The sequence below is a fragment of the Anser cygnoides genome, chromosome 11 (assembly GCF_040182565.1).
Source record: "Anser cygnoides isolate HZ-2024a breed goose chromosome 11, Taihu_goose_T2T_genome, whole genome shotgun sequence".
In the NCBI taxonomy this organism is placed as follows: Eukaryota; Metazoa; Chordata; class Aves; order Anseriformes; family Anatidae; genus Anser; species Anser cygnoides.
In genome coordinates, this window is record NC_089883.1 from 6,570,623 (window position 1) to 6,598,171 (window position 27,549).

Sequence of the window (27,549 nt, forward strand, 5' to 3'; positions counted from 1 at the left end):
CCTCTTGCGTATGGATGCGCTCCCTCGTGGGGTAATTTTAATGTTTATTGTCAGGGCCGTGCTCTTAGCAGCCCACGGAAGAAAAGGCAGCTTCCTTCAGTCCACATTTACCAACAATAAAACAGAAATGTGAATGCTGTGTTACCACAGCGGCCTTACAAACGCGTCCTTCCTTGCCAGTATGAACACAGGAGGTTTACCACGACCTAGGCAGTCAGCCTAGAGACTGGTGAGAGGGAGAAGGGCGAGCACTGTAACCAAATCCTTTACCTCTCCCTCGCAGGTACGTGGGGAACAGGCTGAAAGCTCTGCCCTTCCTGCTCTTTACGTAGATAGCAATTTTCTCCATTAAATCCCTCTCGTGAACGAGCTGCGCAAGGTGCAAACCACAGCTATGAAGAACAGGTCAGTCACAGACCACAACACAAAGTATCACTGACCTAACCTGACTTTCCTCCCTCCAATAAACTCAGTTCACCCAGTCCCTATCTCCAAATGGGCATTTGGGCTTTTTTTTTTTTTTCTCACCCCACACCCCAGTCTCTTATTCGGGTGCCTCTTGGGTAAAGCAGGCGGCCAAGGCACAGCTCCTGCGCTGGGGAGGTGCAGCACAAACCAGGGGCAAACTGCACACATCAGACACCTGCAAACCCTTTTCCTCCTGTGAACCAGAAGTGGAAGGCAAACCTGCCTATGTAGGGCAGGGATTGCCAGGGGAGCTGTGGAAAAAAAACACAGCAGAGAACAGCTGTCCTGGACATAAGAAAGTTAAATAATTTGTTTTGTCCTCTTTTTCCTTCCCCTTTTTTTCCAAAGAGGCAGGCAGTGATGGAAACAAACCAAAGTGGCCCAAATCCTAGACATTCTCCTGGCTATGTCCCACGGGAAGCTTTACTGCTTCTAAAGGGAGAAGAGACAGAAGAGAGGAGTGGAAGGATGGAGGGAAAGGATGAAACAAGAGGGTCACTTATTGATGACAGGCATTTGCGCCTCGTTTTCTACCTGTCTAGTGCCCAAAGGGTTGTCACAGCAAGTGCACAGTCTCCTGCTCACCAGGATGACATGGGGCCACGCACACATACCAAACGGCCAGCGAGGGGCTTGGGGACACCAGAGAGGGGAGGCTGCTTGGGCAATGTGCAACTGAGGCTGGCCAAGTGGCAGGGAAGGCAAAGAGCTTGGTTAAACATCCTGTGTCCTGCCCGTTCGTGGTGGGTACAGGGGTAACACGGCTCTGCAGAGCACCAGGGGCAATACCTTTTTAACATCTGCTATCCTTTCCTTCTTAGAGGCCGGTTTTTCTTTGGTTTCAGGAGGGGTCTGCTGGGATTTCGAACCCGTTGATTCACTTTCGGATTCAGACTGACTCTCAGAGGACTCCGAGCTGCTGTTTGACTCGCTGCCCTGCTCGCTGCCCTGCTCGCTGCCCTGCTCGCTTTCAGACTGGCTTGCAGAGTCAGAGCCAGAGGCTTCTTCGGATGCCGAGTGACTGATGGTAGAGAGAGAAGAAATTACATTTTAACTGTACTGTCACAGCTTCAAAATATGCAGCGAGCAAACCTGAGCCCCATCCAAGCCACAACGGTAGGCTTGGAATAGCCTAAACACGAGTGTGAAGTGCATGGCCAGCTGTTGAATGCCCAGGTGACAGTACAAGCTCCAAACCACTGCCCTGCTCAAAACCACCGGTCCTCCGGGGACGATCTGGCTTGCTCAGAGCGAGCAAGAGCAAATTCGGAGGCCACCTGGTAGCACTGAAGATGAGCAGTAGCGCTGGCGTGGCTCTCCTCTACAGCCTGGTACACCCAGGGGTTCAGAAATCCAACATCCAATTTCTGAAAGAGGTCAGCACCAAACATTGTACGCATTATATTGTGTATTGGTAAATGTCACATTCCTTCAAAAAGAGTAAATTTAGCGGTGGAGAAGCACTTTTATAGCACATGGCTGGGCGAGCTCTGTTTACAGGATTACACTAATGCTGTGGAGACTGCATTGCTCAGAGCACCCAGTAAGAGGAGAGCAGAACGTTAAATAGGTGCTTTTTTGCTTTTGGTTTACATCAAAATGGGTTAATACACAGAACATCCACTTAAATGCAGGCTCCTTAACAAAACAAAAAAACAGAGAGGCCAAGTTTTTTCAGGTGGCCCAATTTCTCAAATACCTTTGTCCAATCTCTCCCAAATCACAATCTTTTTTCTTTTTTTAAATTTAAAATCCAATTTAAGAAAATAGAAAATTCCTTACAACATATAACACACTTGCTAGTAAGGCAGTGTTACACAAGCTAAAAGGCAGTGTGACAATAATAAGACTGCAAACTTCTTGAACAAGGAGCATCTCTTTCCAAGTCAGCTCTTATCTGCAGCTAAATGCTTTCATTACGTTTAAGAGTTTGTTGCAAATATAACATCATGAAAAAAGAGTCAGAAAAACTTTGCAGAGGGAAAGCGGGTTTTTTAATGTGTCTCCTTTTGTACAGCTACAGAAGTAACGAGATACATTGAAAGCTCTGCTTGGATTTCATGATTCAGGAAAAAAAATACAAGGACAAAAATATATATATAATAAAGCACAGATATCATTCAATGAAGACGAAACAAGCAGAAATCAATGTATGCTTTAGAGGCATCACTAGACACAGCCAGCTAGCGTCCGCACACACATCCACGTGCAAACAGGGCTCATTCCCAGCGCGGAAAGAAGCTGCCCGCTGTCGGCTGGGAATGATGAGAGTTGCTGGGAGATGCAGCGGGGCCTCCCTGCCACCCCGGCAGAGCTGCGGCTGCTTTCTCCGACGGAGCGGGCAGAGGGCAGCAGCCGAGCGCGGCGGGAGCCTCCTGCAGAAATCCCTCCAGCGCAGGGCGCGCAGCCAAGCTCCCAGCCGCCATTTCACAGCCATCCCTCTTCCACCATCTTAGGGTTTCATCGCTCTGGTGGCTGTTTGCTCTGGTTTTGCTCGCGTGCCCTGGAATGGAAGAGCTCAGCATTTGCAGAAAGGGGAGGGGAAGGAAAATACAAAAGAGCTGTGGGCAAAAACGTCAAAAGGGAGAGAAACGGAGACTTTTCAGCAGAGACGAAGATGTATAGTCACTGATGATCGCTGGTTTCATTGTCCCGGTTCAGTTTTGACAGGGACGGGGGTGTCGCATGGCTCCTTCCCAGAAGGACGGGACCATCGAGCAGGTCCACAAGCAGCCACCACAGCCCTGTACCACCCAGCTCCCATCCTTGCCTCGCCATTTGCCCCTGCCCGCTGCCAGGGCCTCACAGCTCCCCGCCTACCCTCCTGCAGCTCGCCCTGGCCCTCACAAACACAGCCACAAATCTCCCAACATCTGCTCAGCCACAGCCCTGGAACGCGGCCCGCTTCCAAGAAGTGTTGAAACTTCTTCGCTGGAAATTTTTCGAAGATCCAGTGGTGGTTTTTTTTTTTTTCAAGAAAAGCGAGGGATTTTTGTCAGGAAACATCACCACAGCATTCAAGGAAACAATACGCCAGGGACAGGCGGTTTCCATGGGCAGGGCTCAGCAGGACACGTCCCACAGAGCCACCCACAGGGCCCTGACCTCCTGAGGGCACCCGGAGGCAGCCAAACCTCCAGTGTCACGGCACCAAGAGGCAACACCAGGCTTGGGACAAACTAAGTTGGCATCCGATGTCCCACGGGGACACAGGAAAGGAAAATACTTTTCTTCAGTCACATTTATGGGCAAGAGCTGGAAGGAATTACAACAGGGCCTAGGCAGTACTTGTGTGAAGGCAGAGCAGTGAGCGCTGGCCTCTGGAGCAGCTTCTTTCTCGAGGCCCTAAACTTTATGACAAAGATACAGGGACAACCTTTGTACACATGACTAGCCATTATTCCCGCGTGTTAGCCACGTTATCGGGACACCATTATTTTTTTCTTGATGTGAACAGCGTTGTCTGACGAGGAAGGCGCAGATGAGGTACACAGCTGGTGCCCAGGTATGCACGTGCCTGCCCTAGTGCAGACGAGAAACGCCATTTCCTTTCCAAGGCTCTCGCAAATAATTTTTAAAAAGACTTTGAAATCCCTTTATCAAGGCAAAAGGATACATCCTTGCCCTTATTTCTATATTTAAGTGCTAGAATAAAAGAAAAAGCCAATTCTGTAAAATAATCCTTTCTAAATACCACCCAGACAATCAGGAGGTGCTTCCACCTGCCAATAAAGTGTAAGGGCTTCACAACATGATGTGTCAAATCAGGCCTTGCCTTTGTACATACCTGGAGATTTAGGCCTCTTTTCCACACTAGTTTTGGGATATGCCCTGCTTTAATACCCCTAAGTTAACATCCAAAAGAGGCCTACTCACAATTAAACTATAACTGGGGGATAAGCTATAATTAATTGTCTCAAAATCCCTCTTCAGGCAGTCCAACACCCTTCCGATTCAGTAGAGAAAAACACCCACGAACATCAAAACTACAGCTGGATCGTTGGTAACTCCCTTAAAGCGAGAAACTCCCATAAAAACTGAGATCTGCTAATGCTCAGCAAAACACGCTCCCATGGTTTCCAGGAATTACTTTAGGCTGTAATTCTGTTTTAATTAAGAATCTGCTCCTGACTTGATGGAAGAAAAAAAAAAAGAAAAAAACAGAAAAAACAGAAAAAAAGAAAAAAACAGAAAAAAAAGAAAAGAAAAAAAAATCATCCCTTACCAAGGACACATTCCTTCCAAGAAATAAGTAGCTGAACAGCAATGATAAGACCTTTTACAATCAGGCATCTAAGTTTACAAGGCAATTACAGCATGTCTCAAGCCTCCTATGTTAGCGTTTAATATTTCACATCTGAGCACCATGACTTCATTTTACAGGGGATCATCTTTGCTAACAGCAACAAAATGTTTTATAAGCTCTCAAGGAGAACAAACAGTGGATGCTTTCAGAAGGCTCAAGGCAAGCTGACGTCTCTCAGCAGTGACCCAACACGTTTCTGGAGTCAAGAGCTGCCACGGGAAGGGCTCTCACTGGCACCATTCTGCCCTGACTTCAAAATTCAGCTTTCGATGGACAGAGCTTGAATTCAGCCATGGGCAGAAAGGAGGATTAATGGCTGCAGGTCCTCCCACAAGGCGAGCACCTCCTAACTTTAAGGATCGGTACGGACGCGCCACATCACCGGTTTGATTCTAAACAAGTTTGAATCCAAACAGCAAAGTTCCGCTGGGCTTTGCTCTGCGAGCTGAGCTGGAACCCAGCGCAGGCTCAAAATGGTCTTTGGCACGGGCTCCCAGAGCCGGATAACGTCAGAAGCAAAGTTTATCGTTCCCCGCAGGCAAACATTCGCTTAACCCTGGTGCTGAGCAGAGCTTCGCGTGCCCCACAGACAGCGGAGGCCCAGCTCCACGTCAGCTCGCTGCCACCAACGCACGGACCCGGGGGCACCCGCTCCCCTCCTCTCCCACCCCACGCCCTGCAGCCCACGTCCCCACTCACCTTTTGCCTGCGACAGCAGAAGCCGGGGCACTGGGCGCCTCCATGAGCCACCTGAACTTGGCAGCACACAAGAGGACGAGCCCAGAAAACGACGAACGAAGTCTGTGCCGGCTTGGTGAGTAACGGCAGAGCCAAGCCCTTACAGACCAGCGGCACTACACCGTGCTCGGTAGCACCGCGGAGAAAGGGGCCAGCGAGACCCCGGTTTTGGGCAGCAATGAGCCAGATGAGCAGTTTGGCTACGCCTGGCTCCTCACCACCTGCGTCCGGCAGAGCCGAGCGGTCCTACTGGTGGCATTCCAGCTCCGCAGCAACCCGATGCCAACACAGCCGTTGGGGCCGCGTTCTGGAACTGCGGGCCGGACCACCTCTGCGGGTGAGCCCACCGGCCCCGCTGCTGCGTAACCTGGTGGTGGAGCTGCCCCGAAGCCAGCAGGACGTCTTCTCCACACCAGGCGCATCCGTCAGGTCCAGTGCTACCACCAGGAGCGGTTTTCTCGCCCCCTTGTACATCTCCAGCGAGGGCTGCCAGCATCACCCACCCACCAGTGGTACCCGGTCATGGAAGCGACCCTGGATTTACTCCAAAGCACACAGCAGCAAAGACCGTGCAGGCCACCGACTCAAAACTGTTTAAACAGGTGTGTTTTCCAAAAGTGACCTACACGCAAGTGGCTGCGAAGGCAAAGGGACGTGACAAATCATAGAAGATGCACTGACTGAACTGGATCCCGTGTTGCTGTTTTCTTTTGAACGTTTCCCCTGAACATTTGGTCTATAAATATGATGTTCCCTATTATATACAAACATACACACTACGCCTACAGACCCTGAAAATAAAAACAAGCATCATCAGCTCACGCTGATGCATGCATCCAAGACACACAGTAGCTGTAAAAAAATATATATATATCAAACCTTGTCGATCTCACCTCTAGCCATGGAGAGCAACACAAGACTGACTGTGGCTGTAAGTCACTTGATGGAAGTGATAAAGGATAAGGGATAAAGCATGCAGCACAGGAACGAGATGATCTCCACGGGATCTATCCCTTGTCTTGGGGAAGAGAACAAAAACCAGGAACACGAGCAAATGCTTCAGTAAGCACAGCCACGGACGTGGAGACAGTGCATGGAGCTCGTAGGAGAGCTAAGTGAATGACACTGGACCTGTGACACTTCAGAAAAAACACTTTTTGAGCTCCCTTCAGACTCTGAAAGTCTATTAAGAGTGATGGGTGTTTGCCTGCCTCCTAAGGCACAGATTTTCTTGGTGATGAGTTGAGATGGGTTAGTCAATGAGGAGTTTTTCCTAACTCGGGTTAGTCAATGATGAGCTTTTCTTAACTCATTTCCTGCAGGCAAAAATAGAAATGGGGGAAGGGAGAGAAGAAAAAAATTCCCATGACTCTGCTACCAGTACCCTGTTTCCAGCTCCACGAATGGTCTTGCTTCAAGGCAGGAATTTAAACTAGAATATAGTAAACACAGAGAGGCTCTTCACAGGGTTTAGAAGAAAGTCTCGAACACCTCTGAATATTCACAATATATTTCAGCAAAACCTGGACAGGCTTTCATGGAGCAGAACAAACTGTCCCAGGAATATATATTATATATAGGGTTACCCCTGCCAGATGACCAATGCATCCTTCAAAAGACAGATGAAAAGGGGAGGGAGTTGGGGGTAGAAAACTATTTCCTCAACCTTTCAGTGACGAGCAACTTTTGTTCTTAAATTGGCAAGTGAAAAGAGTTACCATGGAAAATACACACATTTTCCACGTGTGACTGCAAACCCTGCTTGCAGAAGGTGGGCGTTAATTACCTTTACGCAGCACTAGGCACAATAGGCCACGTAGCTACTGTAACAACCGGGGGATTATGCACCCAGCAGGTATCCTATCCAAATATCCATCTGAATTGGGCCGTGCCCCCTGCCAGCCTGGCTCAAAGCACAGGAAGGGGAGGGAGGCAGAGGGAACTCGCTCACATTCTGGCCACCGCTATTTGCTCCAGCGCAGGACTCCCAAATGCCAAAGGCAAAGCAATCCTGAGCGCATAGCGAGCTAAATATATCCATCCCGGCTCTGCTGCAGCTCCCTGTAAAGCACACGGGGCTATCTTGAATGCCAAGTATTTTCCAAAAGTTTTTTTTTCTTCCCCACACTACAAAGACACCACATTATGCTTGCATGATAAAGCAAAAGTAGCAGTTCATTCATGAGCGGGAGAGCAGGCTCTCTTGCTCTCTGATCTTTGAGCCAGAGGCTGAAAATGGCTGGGATGTGTAGTGGGAAAAGAAAAAAAAACCTCAGCGCAGCGACAAAAGGAGTCAAAACCTGTCTGCTTGATTAAGGAGTGCCATTGAGAAGTTCCAAAGGCAGCATCCTTCCCCTTCCCAGCACCGAAAGGGAAGTACAATTGCAGCTCTCAGGGTTTTGAAAAGGAGGACTCCCCCTCCCCAGGAAGGCAGAGGGACATCGTAACTCTCCGAGCTGCCTCCAAACCGCACTGAGCACCTCTGCTCCAGGGCCAAAAGGCGCCCACGTTTTTCGGTAAGGCTGAGCGAAGGAGCAGGGGTAAACTCACCAAGCCCCTCTGCCACTCCAGCTTCTGCGTTGTCATGCCAGGGGTGGGCTAGCACAAAGGGGACTGCACACAGCCACATGTAAAAAACATCCAGATATACTGCAGGGAGGCCGCAGTGCATACACGAGTTACGTTTAAATTAGTACAGTACGGGTTTTGCATTTTTTTTTTCTTCTTGCTTCCCCCCTCCTTTTATCAATCACAAATTTAAGTTGAGAAATAACAGATCAAAGAAGTGCAATAATACGGAAATTTGGAACCCCAAAATCAGTGACGAATACACAGAGGCACAAATTCCTTTCTGATTCCAGATGAAAGGAACTTGACCCAGCCTGAGAGCTGCATTCCAAGGGACTGCTAAAAGCTGCCTTCAGCCAACAGATGTAAGGCTCGGCATTAAGCCTCCTCTCCACAGAGAGCAGGCGCATGGCATTCAAAGCTCTCCTGTCAGTGGCAACTCCAGTTAAGAGCAGAGGCTCCTCCCCATGAAAGAGACATAAATGACCCCTGTAATTAATAATCAGGGATTACACTGAATCATCCACACCTAGGAACAAAACTTGCAAGAAACAGCAATAGTTACAACGTAACTTTTTTCTAAGGAGCTAGGTGTCCTGGAGTCGGGATTCTTGACATTGCAACACACTTGTTCATGGCTGGGGTAGAGGTTCACGAGCAACGAAGCGTTGAGCAGCACTGCAAGCTGCAACGCTCCCAGTGCTTGGCAAACACGCTCCTCAGGAGCCCTGCCAAGGCGAAACGCCATGTGAGCAGTTACCAGCACAATACCAGGCGAGAAGCTGAGATAGACTGTTTCAAACATTTTATTTTTTTAACCTTCGAAGCCAAGGTCAGACAAATACATACACCGCAGCAAAGACGATCCTCAGCCCACATGTAAATATAAAGCAAACCATATATTGAAAATTATAATTTTGTAGCAGCGCTGCACAAGCAGTGATGTAATAAAAGCTACTGCACATTTGGAAAGACTCATCAACATTTTGCTTCTTCTTATACCCAAAATACACTCCCTGCTTCAAGAAAAGAAGGCATTAGCAGCGTGACAGACTTACAGAAGCTTCATTGCAAGCCACCAGACATGAGTTTTTCATCTAGTCGTTTTTGCTTTCCTTTCAAGAATCCTTTGCAGGATATAAAGGCAGTCTTTACAAGTTCTCCAGCGCCTGTTGGAAGAGGCTCTTCAAATGGCATTTCAGCACACATCTTTTCATAAAAATACACGAGAAGAATTTATGTAAGACACCATGTCAGTAGGGCAGTATATCCTTTGCTAGAAGGCTGCTTATATCTAATTACTGTAATCCAGGCTATCCCCTCCCCCAGTGCTGCGCTGTTTGTATTTATTTTCCTTGAAGGAGAGGGGAGATAATGCAGAACAGAGCCTTTCTCCATCCATTATCATCTCTCTGAACTGGATTTTAGCTATAGGAAACAAGAGATTGAGGAGTGTTTCTTGGTCTTCAGAACTCAACAGCCTGTTGAGGATTAGCTGCGCAATTCCTACTGGAACCGATGCCTGCGACACAGAACAAGGCACAGTGGATATACACACCTCCAGGGTACGTATCAGATGCAATTTCAGCCTAAGATGCCAAAGCCACCCTTTGAAAGAGGGCTTACTGTCAATGCCTGGAGTTCAAAAACAGCAAGGCCATGGCGTCAGAAGTGTCAGTTCAGGGACTACCTGCTTGCTCACAGTGCCAGGTACATAATTGGAACTCACTTTAACTTTAAAAAAAAAACATTTGTTCACTGAATTTAATGTAAAATCCAAGTGTGGCTATTCTAGGCGAAATGCCGAAAGCCACACTGCTCCCAAGGCACACACGGGAGACACCACGTTGTCCTCGTGCCACCCCTACACGCGCTCCGGGTGTGACCCCGTGGCGCTGCAACGTGAAATTGTTCCTCCCCGAGCCGTGGGAGAGTTCAGGGTCAGCCCGTGTAGGAAATGGGGGAAGGTGCAGATGAGCAACTGCTGCCCTCAGGGTGCAGCAGGTGAAACACCAACCCAAAGGGGAGCAGAACAGGCACCGACCAGGATCTCGGCCGGGGAGGCTCTGGAGGCTGAAGGCACGGGGCAGTGCAGGTGGGAGGACGCTGTGCCTGCACGTGTGCCCCAGCACGGCAGCGCTCTGGCAGAAGCGCACGCTGCGTGCTACAGGAGCGTTCTTGTAGGGCTGTGGAATTACCCAAGTGAATTCTTTAATCCTGGCTTTCCGCTTTTATTCAGAAAAATAGTCGTGCGTTTAGAGAACACATAAAATTTGATTAATTAGCTTCGGATGGTTAACTGAAGGACACAACGCAGAAGAGATGAGAATCCAGCTAAGTGCAGCTCCTTGCAGTTGGTGAGCTTTTTTTATAGCACTGCATACAGCATCCATTGCTGGCAGCAATCACAGAACAGGAAACAGAGAAGTTTTAAGTCTGGGAATCGTGCGTTTGTAATTGGATGAGCCATTTCCTTTGAGAGGGTAATGTGAAGCAGAAGTCACAAAGCAAAACAAGAAGAACAATCTCTTTTGTGCGCCACACGGCTTACATCGCCATTCGGATGAATTCCTCGCACATCGGTCCTTTTGTCCCCTCCACTGACCAAGCATTTTCCCTTTTCAAAAAAAGCCTCCTGACAGCTTCATAAAGGGTTAAAGCTCGAACAGGAGAGGGGGGAGGGGAAAAAAAAAACCTCATTAAAGAATGCACCAGTGCAAGTGAAACTGAAAGGCAGGGTGCAGCAGGGCGGCCACAGCAGCTACCCAGCAACTTAGCAGAGGAGGAAGAGCTGAAAGCCCCATTTAGAGATATTTTAATAAACACGGTTAATGTTTCCACTCAGCTTGCATAAAATCAGTTGCAAAATGCGTGCTGAAAGAAGAATTTTGGTGATTTAAGGATGCTGAAAGCCATAATGGTATATATATAAAAAAAAAGGGGCCAAATGTTTCAGGAATGTTATATTCTATAATTCCTTTCAAGTTAAATGTTATATTCTGTAATCACTTTCAAGTTAAAAAGGAAAAAAAAAAGCGGCACCAAAAATAGCTCCGCTCGTTTTCAAGTCACCCACTCGCTTCCGAAAATAGCCGTTAGTCTATTAAAAATTTAAAAAATAAAGGAAAAAAAAAAAAAATCTAAAAGCCCGCCAGGCGAGGGGAAGCAAGGGAAGCCGGCTGCCGCGCACCCCACGCCTCACAGACAACGCACTCAGCGTACGCCACGCAGTTTGCGCAGCCGACGCACGGCGCGCCCCCGGCGGGCTCAACGCTAACAGCGCAGGCGGCGCACTCGGCGTACCCAGCATGCGCAGCGCGGGGCGCAGCCTCCACACGGGGCCGCCGGCGGCGGCTGAGCGCGCAGCCAATGGCGGCCGCCGCGGCGCAGCAGCCGGCCTTTGAACCCCCCCCCCCCCCCCGCCTCCCCTCAGCAGCTTCCTGCTGGCGGCGGAGCGCGCGGAGCGCCGCAGTGTGCCTGCCTGTCAGCGCTGCGGCACAAAGAACAGCCATTTTGTGACTCGCCTGGCCCCGCACCAAGGCGCTGCCTTGCCCCGAGCCCCCCGCTCCGTGAAAGCGGCGGGGATGTTCCCGAGGGGGCAGCGCCGAGCCCCTCCCGTCCCCCCGGGCAGCGGGGAGCCGAGGGGGGCCGGTGCCCGGCGGCGTTGTTGCCGCTCGCAGCCCGCTCCGCGCTGTGTGGCCGCACCGCCATAAAATGGCTGCCGCGCGCGCGGGGAGCGGGCGGCGGGGAGAAGCCTGAGGCACTCGCTGAGGAGCGCCCGAGCCTTGTCAGTCGAAGGCACCCCTTCGACCCGACGCCTGGCCCTCTGTAATATTTTGTTCGTTTTCTGCCCCGAAATAGTGAAAGAAGCCCAAGTGCGGCCGCACGCCTTGTGGCAAGCTGTTCCTGCAGCACTGCCACATCAACAAGGGCAGGCTGAGGGGGAGCAGCACGCCGGGCAGCTGCTGCCTGCTGTGCCCATCAGTGCTCACGCCTGGCTGGCTTCACGGGACCCCTGCCCGCCTTCTGCTTCTGCAGCTCTCATCAGGGGTGTGCTGGGAACATCTCCTCTCAAAGAGCCTGCCATTTAGGAACAGCAACGAAGAAGATGCTAGAAAACACACCAAGGTTGTGTTCGGTGCTGTTTCACCCATGTCCCAGACACACGGGCGGTGGGCACTGAAGTGCTGCATCCCAACTTTTAGCCTAGGTGGAGAAAGTCCCATGAGATAAAGCACTTCCCCCGGGGCAGACCAGTGCTGTGGGCAGTGCCAGAACACAAAGGGCAGGTGCTGCTGTTCCCCCGAGAGGCACCAGAAAGCTCACTCCTCAGCTTACAGGCTGAAGAGTTCACATCAGCTGTCCCCCAGGAACAATCACCTGCTCCAGGACAATTCTCAGAGGCATTCTGATTTATTCAGCACATCCTTTCACTTTCTTAGGACTGGCAACGCAGGAGTCAATTTCAAACACACTCCCCAGGCAGTGTACTAAGGTAGAGTACAGGTATTATGTTTTCTTCTCCCTGAACGCCTTCTCCTAGTCCTGTATTTTGGCATCTCCAGCTCAGGTAAGTGGCACACCGGTCATATCTACCTTTTCCACCCACTGCCACCACTCAGGCCTCCAACCAAGGATTATGTAACAAGACTTCACAAATTTACATGCGTTCTGAGCTAGTCTCACAACTGAGGAGAAAACTGGCTAGCAGCATGTGAAGTGCAAACATCAATGCATTTCAGGGCTACAGTAAAGCAAACTGGTGGCTTTACTTCCTAGAAATCATTTCCCCTGCAACTTAAAAGTCAACCTCAGGAAGTAAAGCACATTTTACGACATTCAGCTGACTCACAGCTCAGAAGAAAGCTCGACAGGGCTCACTCACAAATATCCTGTGTTCAATTGTTCCCACACTTCAGGTGAGTGGATGTTACCCACAGCAAGTTTATTTTGAGGAAAAAAACTGTACGGGGGAGGGCAACCTCACACAACAGGTGTTACACATAAATCAATCGAGATAAACAACCTTTCAAAGAAAACAGCAAAATCACACATGTGAGACTATGCAAATATAATAACCCTAAGGACAAAAAAACACAAAGGTCTTTTTTGCTGTGGAGCTACTGCTGGATGTCTCCGATTTCATCTCATACTCAGCATACTTCTAACACCAATAAACTACCTTAATTCAGATTTCCTGCACAATTTACATCTATTATTACTTTGCTAATAATCCACATTTTAAAAGATGCATAAAGACTTAAAGAAGGTGAATACCATTGAACTTTTTTAAATTGACTTTTTAAGCAATATTTGAAGTTCTTCTAATAATAAGGATAGCAAGGTTTGAAAATCTGATGTGTTCTTAAACTGCGTTGTAAAAGCACTGTATAGGTGCTACATGCAATGCTTCAACAGTCCCTGAGGCTAATTTGATTAATACTCATTTAAAATTACACAAACTTACCTACATCCATTTTAGGATTTAAAATCTGACTGCAGAGTTAATACATCCAAAATACCATAAAAATTTACGTTAGGTTACAGTAATTCGATAATATATTCGCACCGTATTTCAAGTTTGTGTTTGAGGAAGGTTAAATATTGGATATCAAAAATACTATTCAAACACCTGCAAACATCACACAGAGCACATGTGATACAACAAACAGTTCAGAATTTTTTTTTATTAATGTTACTTAAAAATTACTTAACACCAGAGGGAAAAAAATAAACAGGCCACAAGTCAATCAAAATTAACAAAATGCAAAACTCAGTGTATTTACAAACTAGAGAACAAAAATGCATATAGTTTAATTTCCAATATTCGAAAAAGCCGACTCATTAAATACAAAATGAGAAATCCACTAATTGTACTTCAGCATTCCTAGCAAAGAAACATTTTCAATATTTCATACTTCTCCCACATCAAGGTTAAATTTATGAAAATCCGTGAAGAATCTCATTACTTGACAAAAGTAAATAAAAACACCGAGCAAAAACACCTTAAACAAACAGGCAAAGCATTTGCACAGCCTCTTGTTAACAGTCCCGGTTTATAATTTATAATACAAAATGCTATGACCAGCAGGGGAAAGTCTGGTTTAAATTGTATCAAAATATTCGAAAATATCGAAACAATATCAAAGTTCTACAAGCTCAAATAAAATTTGAAGTAAGAGGTATCGGACAGAAAGGCACTTTCCAGTTTTTATTTTAAAATGAGCTTTTTTTCATTCATGTAACTTTTTCTTGTGCCTATTTACTATAATTTACTACTACACCAGGCTTCTGTATGGCCCTCAGTTAAAGTTTAGACTTCTGAGATTCTTCAAAGAAAAATTTGCCTTGTATGTAAAATGGTGCAATGCAGCAATGGCTAAACCGACAAGGTCATTTTTCACAGCACAAAAAACCTAAAAACTGAAATTCAAAAGGTGGAAAAACATAATACAGAGAAAAGGGCTCCCCTGAATAAAGGTACAGTACCTTTTGACTATGACATGGGCCCTTAAGTCACAACACAACTTTCAGAAATTGCTACCAAAAAAATTAGGGTGTGGCACGCTAACAATCTCAAGGTCATTCCTTAAAAAGGAAACAAAATCAGTAAAATGTTTTGTATTAAGCACTGACAGTAACCTAAGGCTGTCAAAGTAAACAGGGTATTCACAGGTTTAACAAAAAAAAAGAAAGTTGATAGATCATACCTCGATGCATTGCTGTGGACTGAACCCTCCTCTCCTTGGCTTTTGTCCTTATTTCTCATCATCTTTTTATTCTTAAATACTAAGAGGGGGCCAGGGGTGTCTGTTTGCTTTGAAGTCCTGTGCCCAGGTATTTACTGTCAAAAGTTGAAAGAAAGGTAAGGTCCCAGTTTGTTTCACTGGCTTTCATTATCAGGAACAAAGTCCTGACGCTGCAATGATATTGTTATAACAATACACAACACTCATCAACACGGCAAAACGGAGATTTAAAACAAATAATCGTTTTTAGAAGAAAAATCGGAGAATAAACACAGTAGAGGAGCATCCTGCAAACTTTCCCAAAGTAACACTGGATGCAAATAATCTCTGAATCTTATTGCGTCATCCCAATACAGCTCAAATCGGTCGAAAATCAAAGTACTCAAAACGGCAGAAATCTAAAAATTATTATTATTAATTGCTCACCTACCTGATCCATGCACCGCCGCCAGGACCAAGTCGATATTAGTTTCGGGTCGTGGAAAAACATTAGATCCAAAATATTTAGAGTTCAAATGATAAAATACGAATTTCAAAGAATGAAAAAAAAATATATATTCTAATTCCAAAAATATGCTGCCGATAAAGCAAAAGAAGCGATAATTAGTACAAAAATGTCCGGGGGAAAAAGCTCATTAGGAGAGCGCACAAAAATGGAGGTACGCCATGGCTTCTAAGCTGGAAAAACAACGACCTGGGCTCTCTCCACGGCTTCTTCTTTCCAGCAAGGCACGAAAAGGGAGCCCTCAAAAGCTGCTTTTCTGCCCGAAAAAGGTCCACTCGGCCCCCAATTAGTGCCTAGGAGAGGCAAGGGGCTGTGGGGGCCCCCTGAGGCTGCCCGAAAGTTAGGGAAAGTTGCGTAAAGTGTTGGGGAAGGCACGGAGCTGAGCGCGCTCTCTCTAAGGCACAGCCGCCATCTAGAGCTCCTTCCCAGCTCTGAGCTCTGCCTTTGATTGACACTCTCTACATTTACCCCACAACTCAGGTGATGTACCATAGACCCACCCCTTCATTTCTACCAAAAAAAGAGAGAGCCTCCACCTAAAGGGTGCCTGCTACCCCCCACAGCCCTGGCTTCTTCCAACTACCCCAGCTGAAGGGGCACCTTAACCCCATGTGGCTCAGGCACCCTTTTGAAACCAGAAAGGAATGTAATTTGTGCCTTTTGTTTTAAAGATTTGCTAAATATTTCACTGCTTGGGCTAAAATTACTTCCTCCCTGGACAGGAAGTGGTGCTGTTACAAGCCATTTTGAAAGAATGGAAGTGGAGCTCACAGCCATGCAGCCAGCAACAGCCCACCTTGGGGGTCACCCCACCCAAGGGGCAGCTTTTTTTAAATTAAGTAATAGTATCCCCTGATAATAGCTCTTCCTTTTGTCACCCAATACTTGCATGCAGAGCTTGGGACAGGAGCCTCACATGCTCCTAAGAAAGCCCCACAGCACTAACAACCCCTTCCAGCTCGACAGCGCCTCCCTAGTGGTTCTGCCCAACAACAAAAATCCAACAGCTACGCAATTTTCATCAGATATGCGAAGGCACTGCTGTAAAATAAGTCTGGCACCATTAAAAGGTTGATTTCCAATTTCCATTCTTAACCCATTAATGTTCATTGAGAGATTTTTAACAAGACAAATGATTTTTAAAACCACGAAATAGCTAAGATGGAGACGTAGAAATCCAAGCCATATCCCATGTTCATCATCCCAGTACTGCAAGGAGCTATCACGGAGGAAGTCCAAGCATCCCCTGACCTCCTGCGTTCTGACCACCATTTGTGTTCCCTCAAGCAACCAACTACCTAAAGCACGAGGACATCCTGTGTACTCGTAGGCATCACACCAAGACAATGAGATCAGCCACTGGGGGTCTGCTGGGGGGAAGAGGGTCATGGGCTAGCTCAGACTTCTACGAGGTCCATCCACCGCACAGCATCCCCACAGCTTGGAACCATTGGCTTCTACCAGCTGAACCAAGATCCTTTCAACTCCTCTACATGCTTGCCATCCACGTCTCCCAACAACCTATCACGTCTCCATTCCAAGAGGTTCGAGAAGGCACGCTCCGTCACCACAGTCCATTTTACACAATTTCAGTTTAGCAATTATTTACAGAAAGACCCCTAGACCTAAACTGCAAGAACTAAAAAATACAACATGGAATTCCAAGCAAATTTTGGCTAACACTAAAGAAATCCGTTCCTCTGAACATGGCTCCCCTTAGGTTGGTCCCAATATCCAACACCACCAAAGAACACATGGCAAAGAAACTTCAGCAGGCAATCATCAAAATAGCTGGATTAAACAAGTACGAACAATTCATTATGGTTAAGGTCAGTTATTTACAAAGACAACTGAGGAAACCAAAGGGCTAAACACACAACATTTGGGGATTTTTTTGCCTTTTTTAAAAAACAGAAACAACCTTGCCTAGGTTCTCAGCACCAGCTTTGTCTTTTGCTAGAAAACCAAAATGACAAAGACAACCATAAATTTCAGGTAAAATGTACTTAGAAAGGTAGCTATGTTTCAACTATTTCATCCACAAGAAAGTTAAAAATATCTATTTTTAAACATAACCATTTTAAAATTCATTTGTAAAGGTGACCATCATCTGTAGCAATAAGAAAATTAACTCAATTTTTCTCATCGAATACATGCTATGGTACCAGGAAGCTAAGTCTACATTAAATAGCAGTGAAGGAGATTAGACACTTGTACAGAACAAATTTAAGACAGAACAGACTGCTTAGGAAGTATGTTGCCCAGGAAATCTGGTGAAAGTTTCTGTACATACACGACTGAATCAGCATACCTAAAAAACTTCCACAAAATATTTAAGTACTCCTTTATTATATCAGATTTGCTACGCCTTCAAATAATATTGATTCCACCTTAAAATAACTTCAGACAGTTTAGCAGAAGTACCCTGACAACACACCAAGTACTGAAAAACGCCTAACATTAAGCACCTGAATGAACAAACCAGAGAATAAAAATTCATTAGAAGTCACGGCGAAGTGAAGATAATTTGTAAATGAAAACCACATTTTTAAAAAATCAAGAATATAAAAAGAAAATTACCTTGCCTTTAGTGCTTGGCAGCTAAAGTATTTCTCACTTTCATACCAACCAAAAATGTAAGACACTTAAATATCAACACAATAAAAAAATATTCAACCAGAAAGGACAAACACGAAGCATGGAAGAAACCAAAGCCTTTTATTAAATCACTTTTTAAAAAAATACATTTTCTCCAAATAGGTAGCAGCAGATCTCTTACCAAATTCATTTCCCTCTTATGCATACATAACCTGGGAATAAATTTTTGCCACCCGATCCTCAAACAGATCCACCACTGGATTGTCACTGATACAGTCCCCTGCTTAATTCAAGTGCAAAGTCCATTTTGATCGGATGATCACAACCCAGATCTTCTCTGGTTTAATAACACGGGAGTCCATGTTTTAACGTCCTTTTCTTGGACAGATATATCACAGCACTCATGCATTAGTCCATTTCCTCAACCTCTCAATCAACAGTGGAAATGCCATCTTGGTCTCATTCGCAGACTCCTTTTGACACTCTTCATCTGACTGGATTCTTTATGGAAAATTAAAAGAAAAATGCTGTTGGAATACAGATCATCTTATCTTTAAACTAGAGACATTCAACTACTGTACCTTAAAATAATTTAAGCATAAATGATGCTGCTTTCATTCCGTATTATGCATCCGAGAACATCTACTTTTATCATGAACTAACAAGGTCAATTCAGCAGTTCAAGAGTCAAAAATACATACTGTAACCCAAACTATAAAGAAGCACGGGACAATTGATTAGGAGCTCAAGAGCCCTTTCAGGCTCCATAAACTACATTTAATTTGTTTTCCCCACACCAAAGAAATCACCAGGGGGAAAATACGAGATTTGCTTTGGCAGCCATCTTTATTGGACTGACCCATTGACTAAGGCTTACACTGCTGAGCGGAAAACAAAATTTATTATAATTGAGCCAAAGCTTTTAACTGCTGTCCATTCTCCTTTCTTCAAACACAGATATCCATCAAAACCAATGCAAAGACATGAAAACTGGTTTCTTGTATAAAGATGGTGACTGGAGACAAGACATTCCTAAAATTCCACCATCTTAACCCAGTTTTCCAGCTCGTGGAAGACATACAAGGCAACAAAAAACAGATGCGTATGAACAAGCAGAATGGCTGATCTAGTTACTGGTGGGAAAGGACACGTCAGAAGGCAGATGAAAATGGTCACAAGCTACACTAGTTGCTTCAGTAAGGCCACCATACTACTACTCCTGATCCATATTCCAACTTTACTCTTCGTGTAACAACAATCAACCCCACAGGTGAGTGACAGAAACCAAACTGATCAAATGACTTCCACATGGATGAAAACAAACCACATATTCCCATCTTTATATTTTCTTTCAAGAAAAATAAGCTGATGTACTTCAAGAAAACTACTCATCCTCCTAACATGCAAAAATCAAGTACAGGAAATTCCGAAATGGTAAGAACATTATTTTAAAACAAACGATGCCCGTAGGAGATGAGAGTGATATACAAGAAAGGTTTTAAAATGTCTTCATGATTTTTGAGTATCTGCACTCTAACATTACTTTCTTCTTTTGACCATGTACATCTTTAACCTCATTTTTAGTCTGAAAGCCAACTCCACCATTATGTTGTTCCCATGATAATTCCGGGCATATTCTCAGAAGTGACACAGAAATTACCCAGAGTACAGCAAAAAACAGCGGAGCCATCTAGTGGTCTCTCCACCATTCAAGTTTCTCCATTCTCATCTCAAAATAACCAGTAACAGCAAGGCAAACAGCAATGGAACCAGTGCAACAAGCCTTCCTTCATCTGACTTTGACATCTGCCCATGTGTCTTACATTTAATATTCCTCCATATGCAGCTTTCTTCCTTGCTTTAAGCACAGTGGAAGAGCAGCACAACACACAGAAGAGAATGCAAGATCTTGCAGTTCACTTTGCTTTACACTGTGCAACATGTATAGCACTAACTTTATCCAGCCCATGGAACCTACATTTTCAAAAGCAAAAATCAAACATTTCTGTTTGCTGTATTTCTGTTTCTAGCATTCAACTCATCCTCAGTTAAGGCATAAATATTTGGAAGAGTTTCTTTTCCATGCTTAACTAAAGAAACAGCTTGGGATTTTGCCTGGTTGTTTTTGTTTGTATGTTTGTTTTTGCATTCTTACTGGTGTACTACCTTAATTTCAAACTCGGACGTTTAAAGATAATATTTTGCATATTTTTTACACTGGTGTTTTGACTAAAGTACCAAAACATGAAAATTATACCACCACGAAGTTGTCCATTGTTACAATCAAATATTCAGAGGTACTAACAGGAGTGCAGTGCAAACCCTATAACATATTTAAAATAATTCAGCTATTTTAAGAAGTAAGTAAATTTAATTACTGATATGAGCTTTCCCTGCCTCTCAAAAATGTGATTCAGTTACACATTACTCAACCTTGAAAGGCCCTTTGCAGTTGGGTTAGCCTTCTGCCTTAGACACTAATGAGACCTTCCAAAAGCAATTTAAGGGCAAGTTTCTCTACTAGGTTCACCTACATTTGGTTGTAGCAAAAACTTTGTGAGTAACCCTGTCACATTCACTTTAAACTCTTCTTTTGACCTTGTAAAATAATTAGCAGTAAACAGAACTGGTAATATAATTAAGAATGTGCTACAACAGCCCTTGGTCTAAAAGTTGTTCATATATTGAAGACACCACAATAATGACCAAGTTTCTTCATGTGAAATCTACACTTGCATTAAAAGATTTCACAGGACTTGTTTACTCACATTGTCTTTAAGGAACATTTTGCTAAAAAATTCAGTGATGTTGCTAAAACATACTCCTCCACTAAGACATATGCAATGATCCTACATTTAACGTAAACCATTGAATAGCCTTTTTTTCCCCAAATGACATTGAATACTTCATTCCTTCCCTAGCATCGGTTGGGCAACATTCAATTTTTCAAACTTCTATTATTTACTGTTTACTGTATTTGTTTCCAAACACAGCATTTTGGCCGTGATAAACAGAGAGCCTTGGTAGTCTGTGCAATAGTGCCAGTTTCCTTCAGATCCCTGGTAACAATTTGACAAGTCTGTAATAACAGACAGAAACCATTCACTGCCACTCCTAAAAGTGTATGGCAACAGCTTTTGAAACATCTAAGATAAAAAGCTTTTGCTTCCAGTTTCTGTAATTACTTCTGTGTAGCTCTACCTAGGAAGAGCTCACAGCAATACAAGACATTTCTCATGGCCTAAGCCAGGGCCTCAATCCTTTTGTGTCTGTTCAAACTCTGTATTTCTGAAGTACAATATTGAAGGCCAATAACAAAACAATCATGTGTCAATGCAAGTGCGTAAGACACCCGCACAGTTACTAAATGTTCAGATTGAAGTCTCTCATGCTGGAAGGTTTATACAACAAAATGACAAATTGCTAGTAAAGGGAATTCACTCCAACAGAGGGAGCTGAATGGACAAAATGAGGTTCCGACAAAGAAAACCTCAAGTTCTACACTCCAAAGTTCATTAAAGATTTTGCTCCTGAAGGCACCTCTCTGGTAACTTTCATACTAGAGGGAAAGGCAGATACGCCCTTTATTGACGTCTAGAGCCTATAACGAGTAAGTAACTAAGTACGTACTCTGGGCAGTCCTAAGTCCTCTTCTACATTATTACGTGTGCAGTAAGCACAGCAGTGAAAGCACACCTCCTCGTGTAGGATCAGGTGTTTTTAGTTGAAAAAGGTTGTTTTCCAGTTTTCTCAGATTTAGAGATTAATCTCCAGGAAGATGTGACCAAGGACTTGACGCAGAGGTGCACTCTTTGGATGTATTATTTTTTAAACCGACCAAATTTTTTTTTTAAAAGAGCAAGTATCCTGAAGATTTGGGCCTAAATTAAGATAAACCATGTAAATGTTATTGTACTAAGCAAAGTGTGCCAATTTCAATAAAGCTCCTGGTGTCTTCAAGTATTTTCCCCCTTCTAATTCAAATAAAAATGTATTTAAAAATTAGTGTTTCAACTAAGCATGATTATGTTGGCAAACAGAGAAGGGAATACTAGGCTCTCTCAAGATCCATACATTTCTATGTTCTTTTACAAATGCACTTTGAAGCAACCCATTCTGAGGACAACTATTTCTCTAGTTCAGTTTCACATTCATCCCCTCCTCTAGGTAAAGACTGCAAAACAGACAAAGATGGAATAATTACTCAGTGTGTAACTTTGAAGCCAAATTCCTACACGAGACACCAAACCTGACACAGCCTATTTACAATTCAATGAGAGAAAACAAAAATGCACACAGAAAGATGCAGGAAACAAAGATAAGGATTTAATATTGAGGTGGATCATCATAATGACTCACATGTTTAAAGATTATAGCAGATGACCTGGGAAGAAAGCAACAGGGGACAGCACAGCAAGAGTTTCAAGGAATAGTTGGAAGGAGCAACATTTACTTGTAACATAGTAAGAAACATGCCTTTATACATGTATCTGCACTGTGAGAAACAGCTTAAAATTTTGTAAAAAGCAACATAATAAAATTCACAGAACAGTAGAAGAGACTAAGCAAAGATCACCAAAACAGGCACACACAATAGGAACTGAATTCCTCAAGGTTCATCTGTTTCCATTGTTTTGCTTCAGGATTGAAAATTCCGTGCTAAATTGGTTCAAAATGAAGCGTAACAAAAAGCAGCACAAGGCCACAATAACATGTTCACCAGTGGTATCCCCACACACTCTTTTTTCCTTCAGAAGAGCTCTACATTAGTCTTCACATCATGTGAGTAGATGAGAAGAAAGCAAGGGACTTCGGAGTACAAGCAGGGAGTGGCTGCTCTTCTAGCACCTAAGGCAGCATAGATGGCAGCTTGTACCAGTTAAGAATGGTTGCTGGAGGTCTCTGCTAACATACGTAACCATTGGACAGTTAAAAATTACCAGCTATCATCTATCCACTGAAATGGGAGTATTTGCATCTTGGAACATTTTTTTCAAGCCATCTGTAGTCTAAGGAAGGCATTACTGAATCAGGTACCCTTTCAAAGGGAAAGAGCTGTCTCCAAGAAACTGTCTCTTTCAAAGAAACATTCTGAAGCACAGTTCTAGAGGAATACAGAGCCTCCCACTAAAAAGTCACTTTGTGTACACAAAATCCAATGGATGCCCTAATTAAAAATGTAGAATCAAGGAGTGTGAATTTTAAGCAGAGGGGACAACAAAAGGACTTGAGCATTTCCAGAGACAACTCCCAAGAGAGTCACGGAACTTGCTAGAGACAGCAAAAGGTCATGAAGACCGAATTTCTTTTAGTAAAGGGAACTGGAGGCAGACCTACCCCCATACTCATCCTGTACAGAACTGAATGAGTTTTTCTACTCAAGCCTGTCAGTTCTGCATTTGACTATATGGGGAATGATTCTTAAGTGAAATGTATCAGCTGGCAGTTTAATATAGCCAACTGTATCAACATTACATATGGTTTTCTCTGCAAAGCTGAAACACTGACAAACAGAAAGAGAACAATCATAGAAGAAGAAATATACATGGAGACAATTACTATCTGTTCAAAGACCCTCACTTGATGGTGACTACCATAAAAGTACAACATGAGGTGTTTAAGGCAAATTAATCCTATGATACCTTCCCCACCATTTGTTGCCTCCACTTTAAGGCGTGTAGTATTTCTCTATGGTGACAGACATCGGCATATCAAACCCTTCTGAACAAGCATATCTATGATTTAAGAGTTCTCCAAGAAACATGGAGTTAACTTCGAAGCCGAAGGCCAAAGTACCACAATTATGTATGAAAGCTGTTCTCCAGCAAGACAGGTTGAGAGTGCCACCCAAGCATAGCTTTCATTCCTGAGCAGCCCAGCAAGAATGCTGCTGTGCCCTTCTCAGCGAGCCTTCCAGAACACACACACAAGCACGCTTTAAGGAACTTCAGGATGTATTCATCCAAAAATTTCAGCAAGTTAAACATTATGGCCATGTGTGGTTTTTTGCCTTTTTTAGTTGTTATTAAAGCTAAAAAGTAAATGTTATTAGGAATAACAACTTACCAGTGCTTCAACCAAGAGCTGTTATTTTGCTTACAGCAAATTCCTCAACACATCTGTAGGGAAAACAATATGTTAAACGCTAAAATTTAACACAAAAAAATCTAGAAAACCTGAACACTAGCCTAAGTCTATTACAAAAGTCCTATCCCTCAATGAAAACATTCCCAGCAGACCACAGTATGCGGTATAAGAGACATTTTTATCAAAAATTTGAACACAAGGTATAACTAGACAACCTGCTATCAGATAACTTCTACAATCCCCCCTCCCCCCCCCCCCCCCCCCCCCAAAAAAATCAGACCTAAACCTGCATACAAATCGCCTGTAAAGAAAAAAAGACATACAAAGCAGAAGTATGCTGAAACTGATCTGACCTCCACAGAAAAATAATTAGAATACTCATTTCGCTACGAGGCGGTATCAGTTAGGTATGGTAGAATTGTTTAACCCACTGACGCGGAATAAGTTATCTGATCTATATCCTATAAAGTTATTATGTTCAAGTCCCAAATTTGAAAATTCCACTTGGAAAATGCTTACTGGCAATCCACATCAAACATCTAATCTATATCACCTTACAGAGAGGTAACAGGATTAAAATAAAACCTGAAACCTAAGCAACTCACCAAACCCCCCTTTTTTGACTGTGAATTTCGTTTGTATTAAGTAACCCACTACCATAAGCTATACAAGTTATCCTCCTCCTAACATGGAAAAACGAACTGCTTCTCTTGTGATCTCAATCTACTTAGCACATAGCCTCCAATAATGTAAAAAATAACCTATTTGGTGATATCATACTGTGCTTCATTTTCTACAATGTTCTAAACTTCCATTTTCCAACTGATGTCTACTCAGATGTGTAGGAAGAAACAGACAGATCAACAGAACGAATTTATGTGTTGATAATAATTTACTTGAAAGAATTAATACAGAAAAAGATCCCTTCAAGGAAGGGAAAACAAAAATCCAGAGTCCTGAACTGTCACTAACATGCAGGATATCAAAATGAGTATGAAATTTGCATGTTTAAAACGTGCATTTAAAATGTGATCCAACTGCAGTTAACAAATGGAAGCACGAAGCTGAGGTACTTGTAAAATGGTGGATGAGCACTTCGTAGAACAAACGCAACATGGTTGCTGGACTCTGATCATCCAAACGGCATCTATCAGTCATTTACTCAGAGCACATTTACAAAGCTTAAGACATGAACTAGGTAAAGAGGCTTACTTGCGCCCTTTAAGCCTCCTTTTCCCCTGTATCAAATGCTTCACTCAATAAAACACTTAGAAGATGATTTCATATATAAAGAGAAGGTAAAGCTGACAGTTGAAAGATCTTCAACTTATAGCTCTCAGTCACTTCTAATAATTTATAGCACAGCCAAAGAGAAATCGTCCGCATTTAAGTTAGTTTATATTTTCTTTAAATCTAGCATTAGCATCCAGTTATAGTAATTCCTCAGCATACAGAATCTGGCTTTGTATCAGCACAGAGGAACTGCTTCCTCTACTAGAACAGTAAAGTTCAGTCTTAAGCAGAGAGCATTCTTCTCAGCTCAGAAAAATTTTGGAAAACTAATTTAGCATTTTTCAGAGTGGCATCACTAACAACTATCAGAACTTCTCTACTTTAAAGTGAGTATTTGAACGAAGCATTGAGTTTTATAAATCAGCACCAAGATATACATAAATGCATATAAATGAGTGATCATTTTTCCACCATTTTCAAGTATACCTTTGCAATCTGAGTTTTGAAATCTTAATTCCCCAAACACATTCACTCCCAAACTATAAAATGCACGACAAAAGCTCAACGCTTATGCCAAGGACAAACTAGAGAGCTATTAAACTTAAGCTTCAGCTGAAAAAAATATTTTTTTCTAACACCTATATTTTCTATTTAGCACTTTTTTATAAACGTCAAATTGAAATCTTTTAAACAGACCAGTCACATAATTGCTGTAGTTTCTGCGTCATTAAAAAAGCTATCCCAATTTTAAAAATAAACATGGACTTTTTAGGTAGTTCTACAGTTGTCTTGTATTTATTTCTGAATTACAGAAGAGATGCCATAGGTACAGCACAGCCTACTCCACAGAAAACACGCCTTGCATCACAGGTCCATTCCCCAAGAGAGCAGCACTACTAGCTCTATGAATCAGGCAAGCACATCTCCTTTTCGTAGCAGGAGGTGAGGCCAGCTGATCTAGAGCTATTGACTTGGCATCAGTTTCTTTCTTGGGATAAATTAAGTAGTTTTGTAAGGAAGATGCAACACACCACCATACCAATGACTTTCCACGTAAGCTGTCAGTCCTATAAATGTTATGCCTCATTAATATGCTGTAGAGTGGTCATGAACTTAAACCTTTCCTTGAATCCCCAGTAACATACATCTAGCCTACTGAAGCCTATCTACCTAAAGAGCAAGCTGCCACTTACTAGATGAGAACATGTTGTTCATACAAGAGAAGGCTCCAAAGACCTCACAAAAGCAGCAACAGATATTTAAAACTGTTTGTATTATAGTATCTATTCAGCACGAACAGCACCATGATGATATAGGAAATACATAAGACAACTAAGATCGAAGTGCTCCATTTCATATACATTATAAAATGCACAGGTCACTCAAGATGACTCAACTCATGGACACTGCTCCTTTTTTTCTTTTTTTAAGAGCAAGTCAGTTAAAAGTGATAACTTCAGAAGTTTAAGAATATAACATTAGGAATACAAATCTTGAGTTTGATGAGTTTGTTGACAAGACCCATTATTACGGTGAGGGTTTGAGCATATGCTTTTATCTGAATCACAGTCCAGTCTTGGCTTTATTGTAATGGACTGTGTAACGTGTCTGGCAATTCTGACCCTCTAAATTAAAGAGCCACCTAGGATTCCAAGTATGTTCTGCTGGTCCTCTCAAGGTGTCAGATCATTTCTAGCCAGACTTCCGTTCACGAACTTCTCGTCAGACAGTTACACAATGAAGGTCCAGGACGTACTTAATGACCTTGTTTGTTTCTTACTAGCTATTTTGTGTCTACTACTGTATGTCTAATATATACAAACAATTCATTTTTATCTTGCATATTAGCAGTAACTCACTGCACATAAAAGTTTATTAAAATGCTATCAGACAGTTTTAAAATGCTTAATCAAAATTGGTATACAACTCCTCTTATACGAGCAGGCTGAAGCCTTCGTCCAAGTCAAAGAGAATAGCTGCACTCAAGTAGAAGTTCATAGGATCAGTATTCGTAAGTTATCATGATAAATTGTGTATTTTTAAAAAGCAAATTATCATAAGTGTTTTTGAGAATTCTGATACGTCTCCACGAAGATGCCTTAAGCTTTGAGGTCCTGAATTTACACAGAAGTACATTAGCATGGTAAGCTGTGAAAAGGAACCAGTTAAGACAGACAAACAAGATTCCCAACTCCTAATTACACAGTGGTGAGAGCATGGCCCAAGTATAACATGTTACTCTGTCACTGAATGTAGAACCCTGAAGTAAGGGTAAAGTTAAAAAAAAAAAAACACAT

At 43.5% G+C, this 27,549-nt stretch overlaps 1 protein-coding gene across 13 annotated transcripts in view; it reads right to left on the reverse strand.

Annotated features, from left to right (window-relative positions):
- The window catches only part of CHD2 (chromodomain helicase DNA binding protein 2), a 96,703-nt gene that overhangs the window by 39,552 nt on the left and 29,602 nt on the right, over window positions 1–27,549 (reverse strand). For 7 of the 13 annotated variants that reach the window (XM_013181852.3, XM_067003767.1, XM_067003766.1 and 4 more), the window contains 4 exons: window positions 23,999–24,051; window positions 15,260–18,433; window positions 14,791–14,924; window positions 1,258–1,489 (listed from right to left, as the gene is read on the reverse strand). In XM_013181852.3, the coding sequence (XP_013037306.2) occupies window positions 1,258–1,489; window positions 14,791–14,852 (294 nt within the window). In that variant the 5' untranslated portion in view covers window positions 14,853–14,924; window positions 15,260–18,433; window positions 23,999–24,051. Of the gene's footprint in view, window positions 1–1,257; window positions 1,490–5,473; window positions 9,603–14,790; window positions 14,928–15,255; window positions 18,434–23,998; window positions 24,052–27,549 lie in introns of those variants that run through there. The other 6 variants (XM_067003765.1, XM_067003769.1, XM_067003770.1 and 3 more) reach the window with 6 other exon arrangements.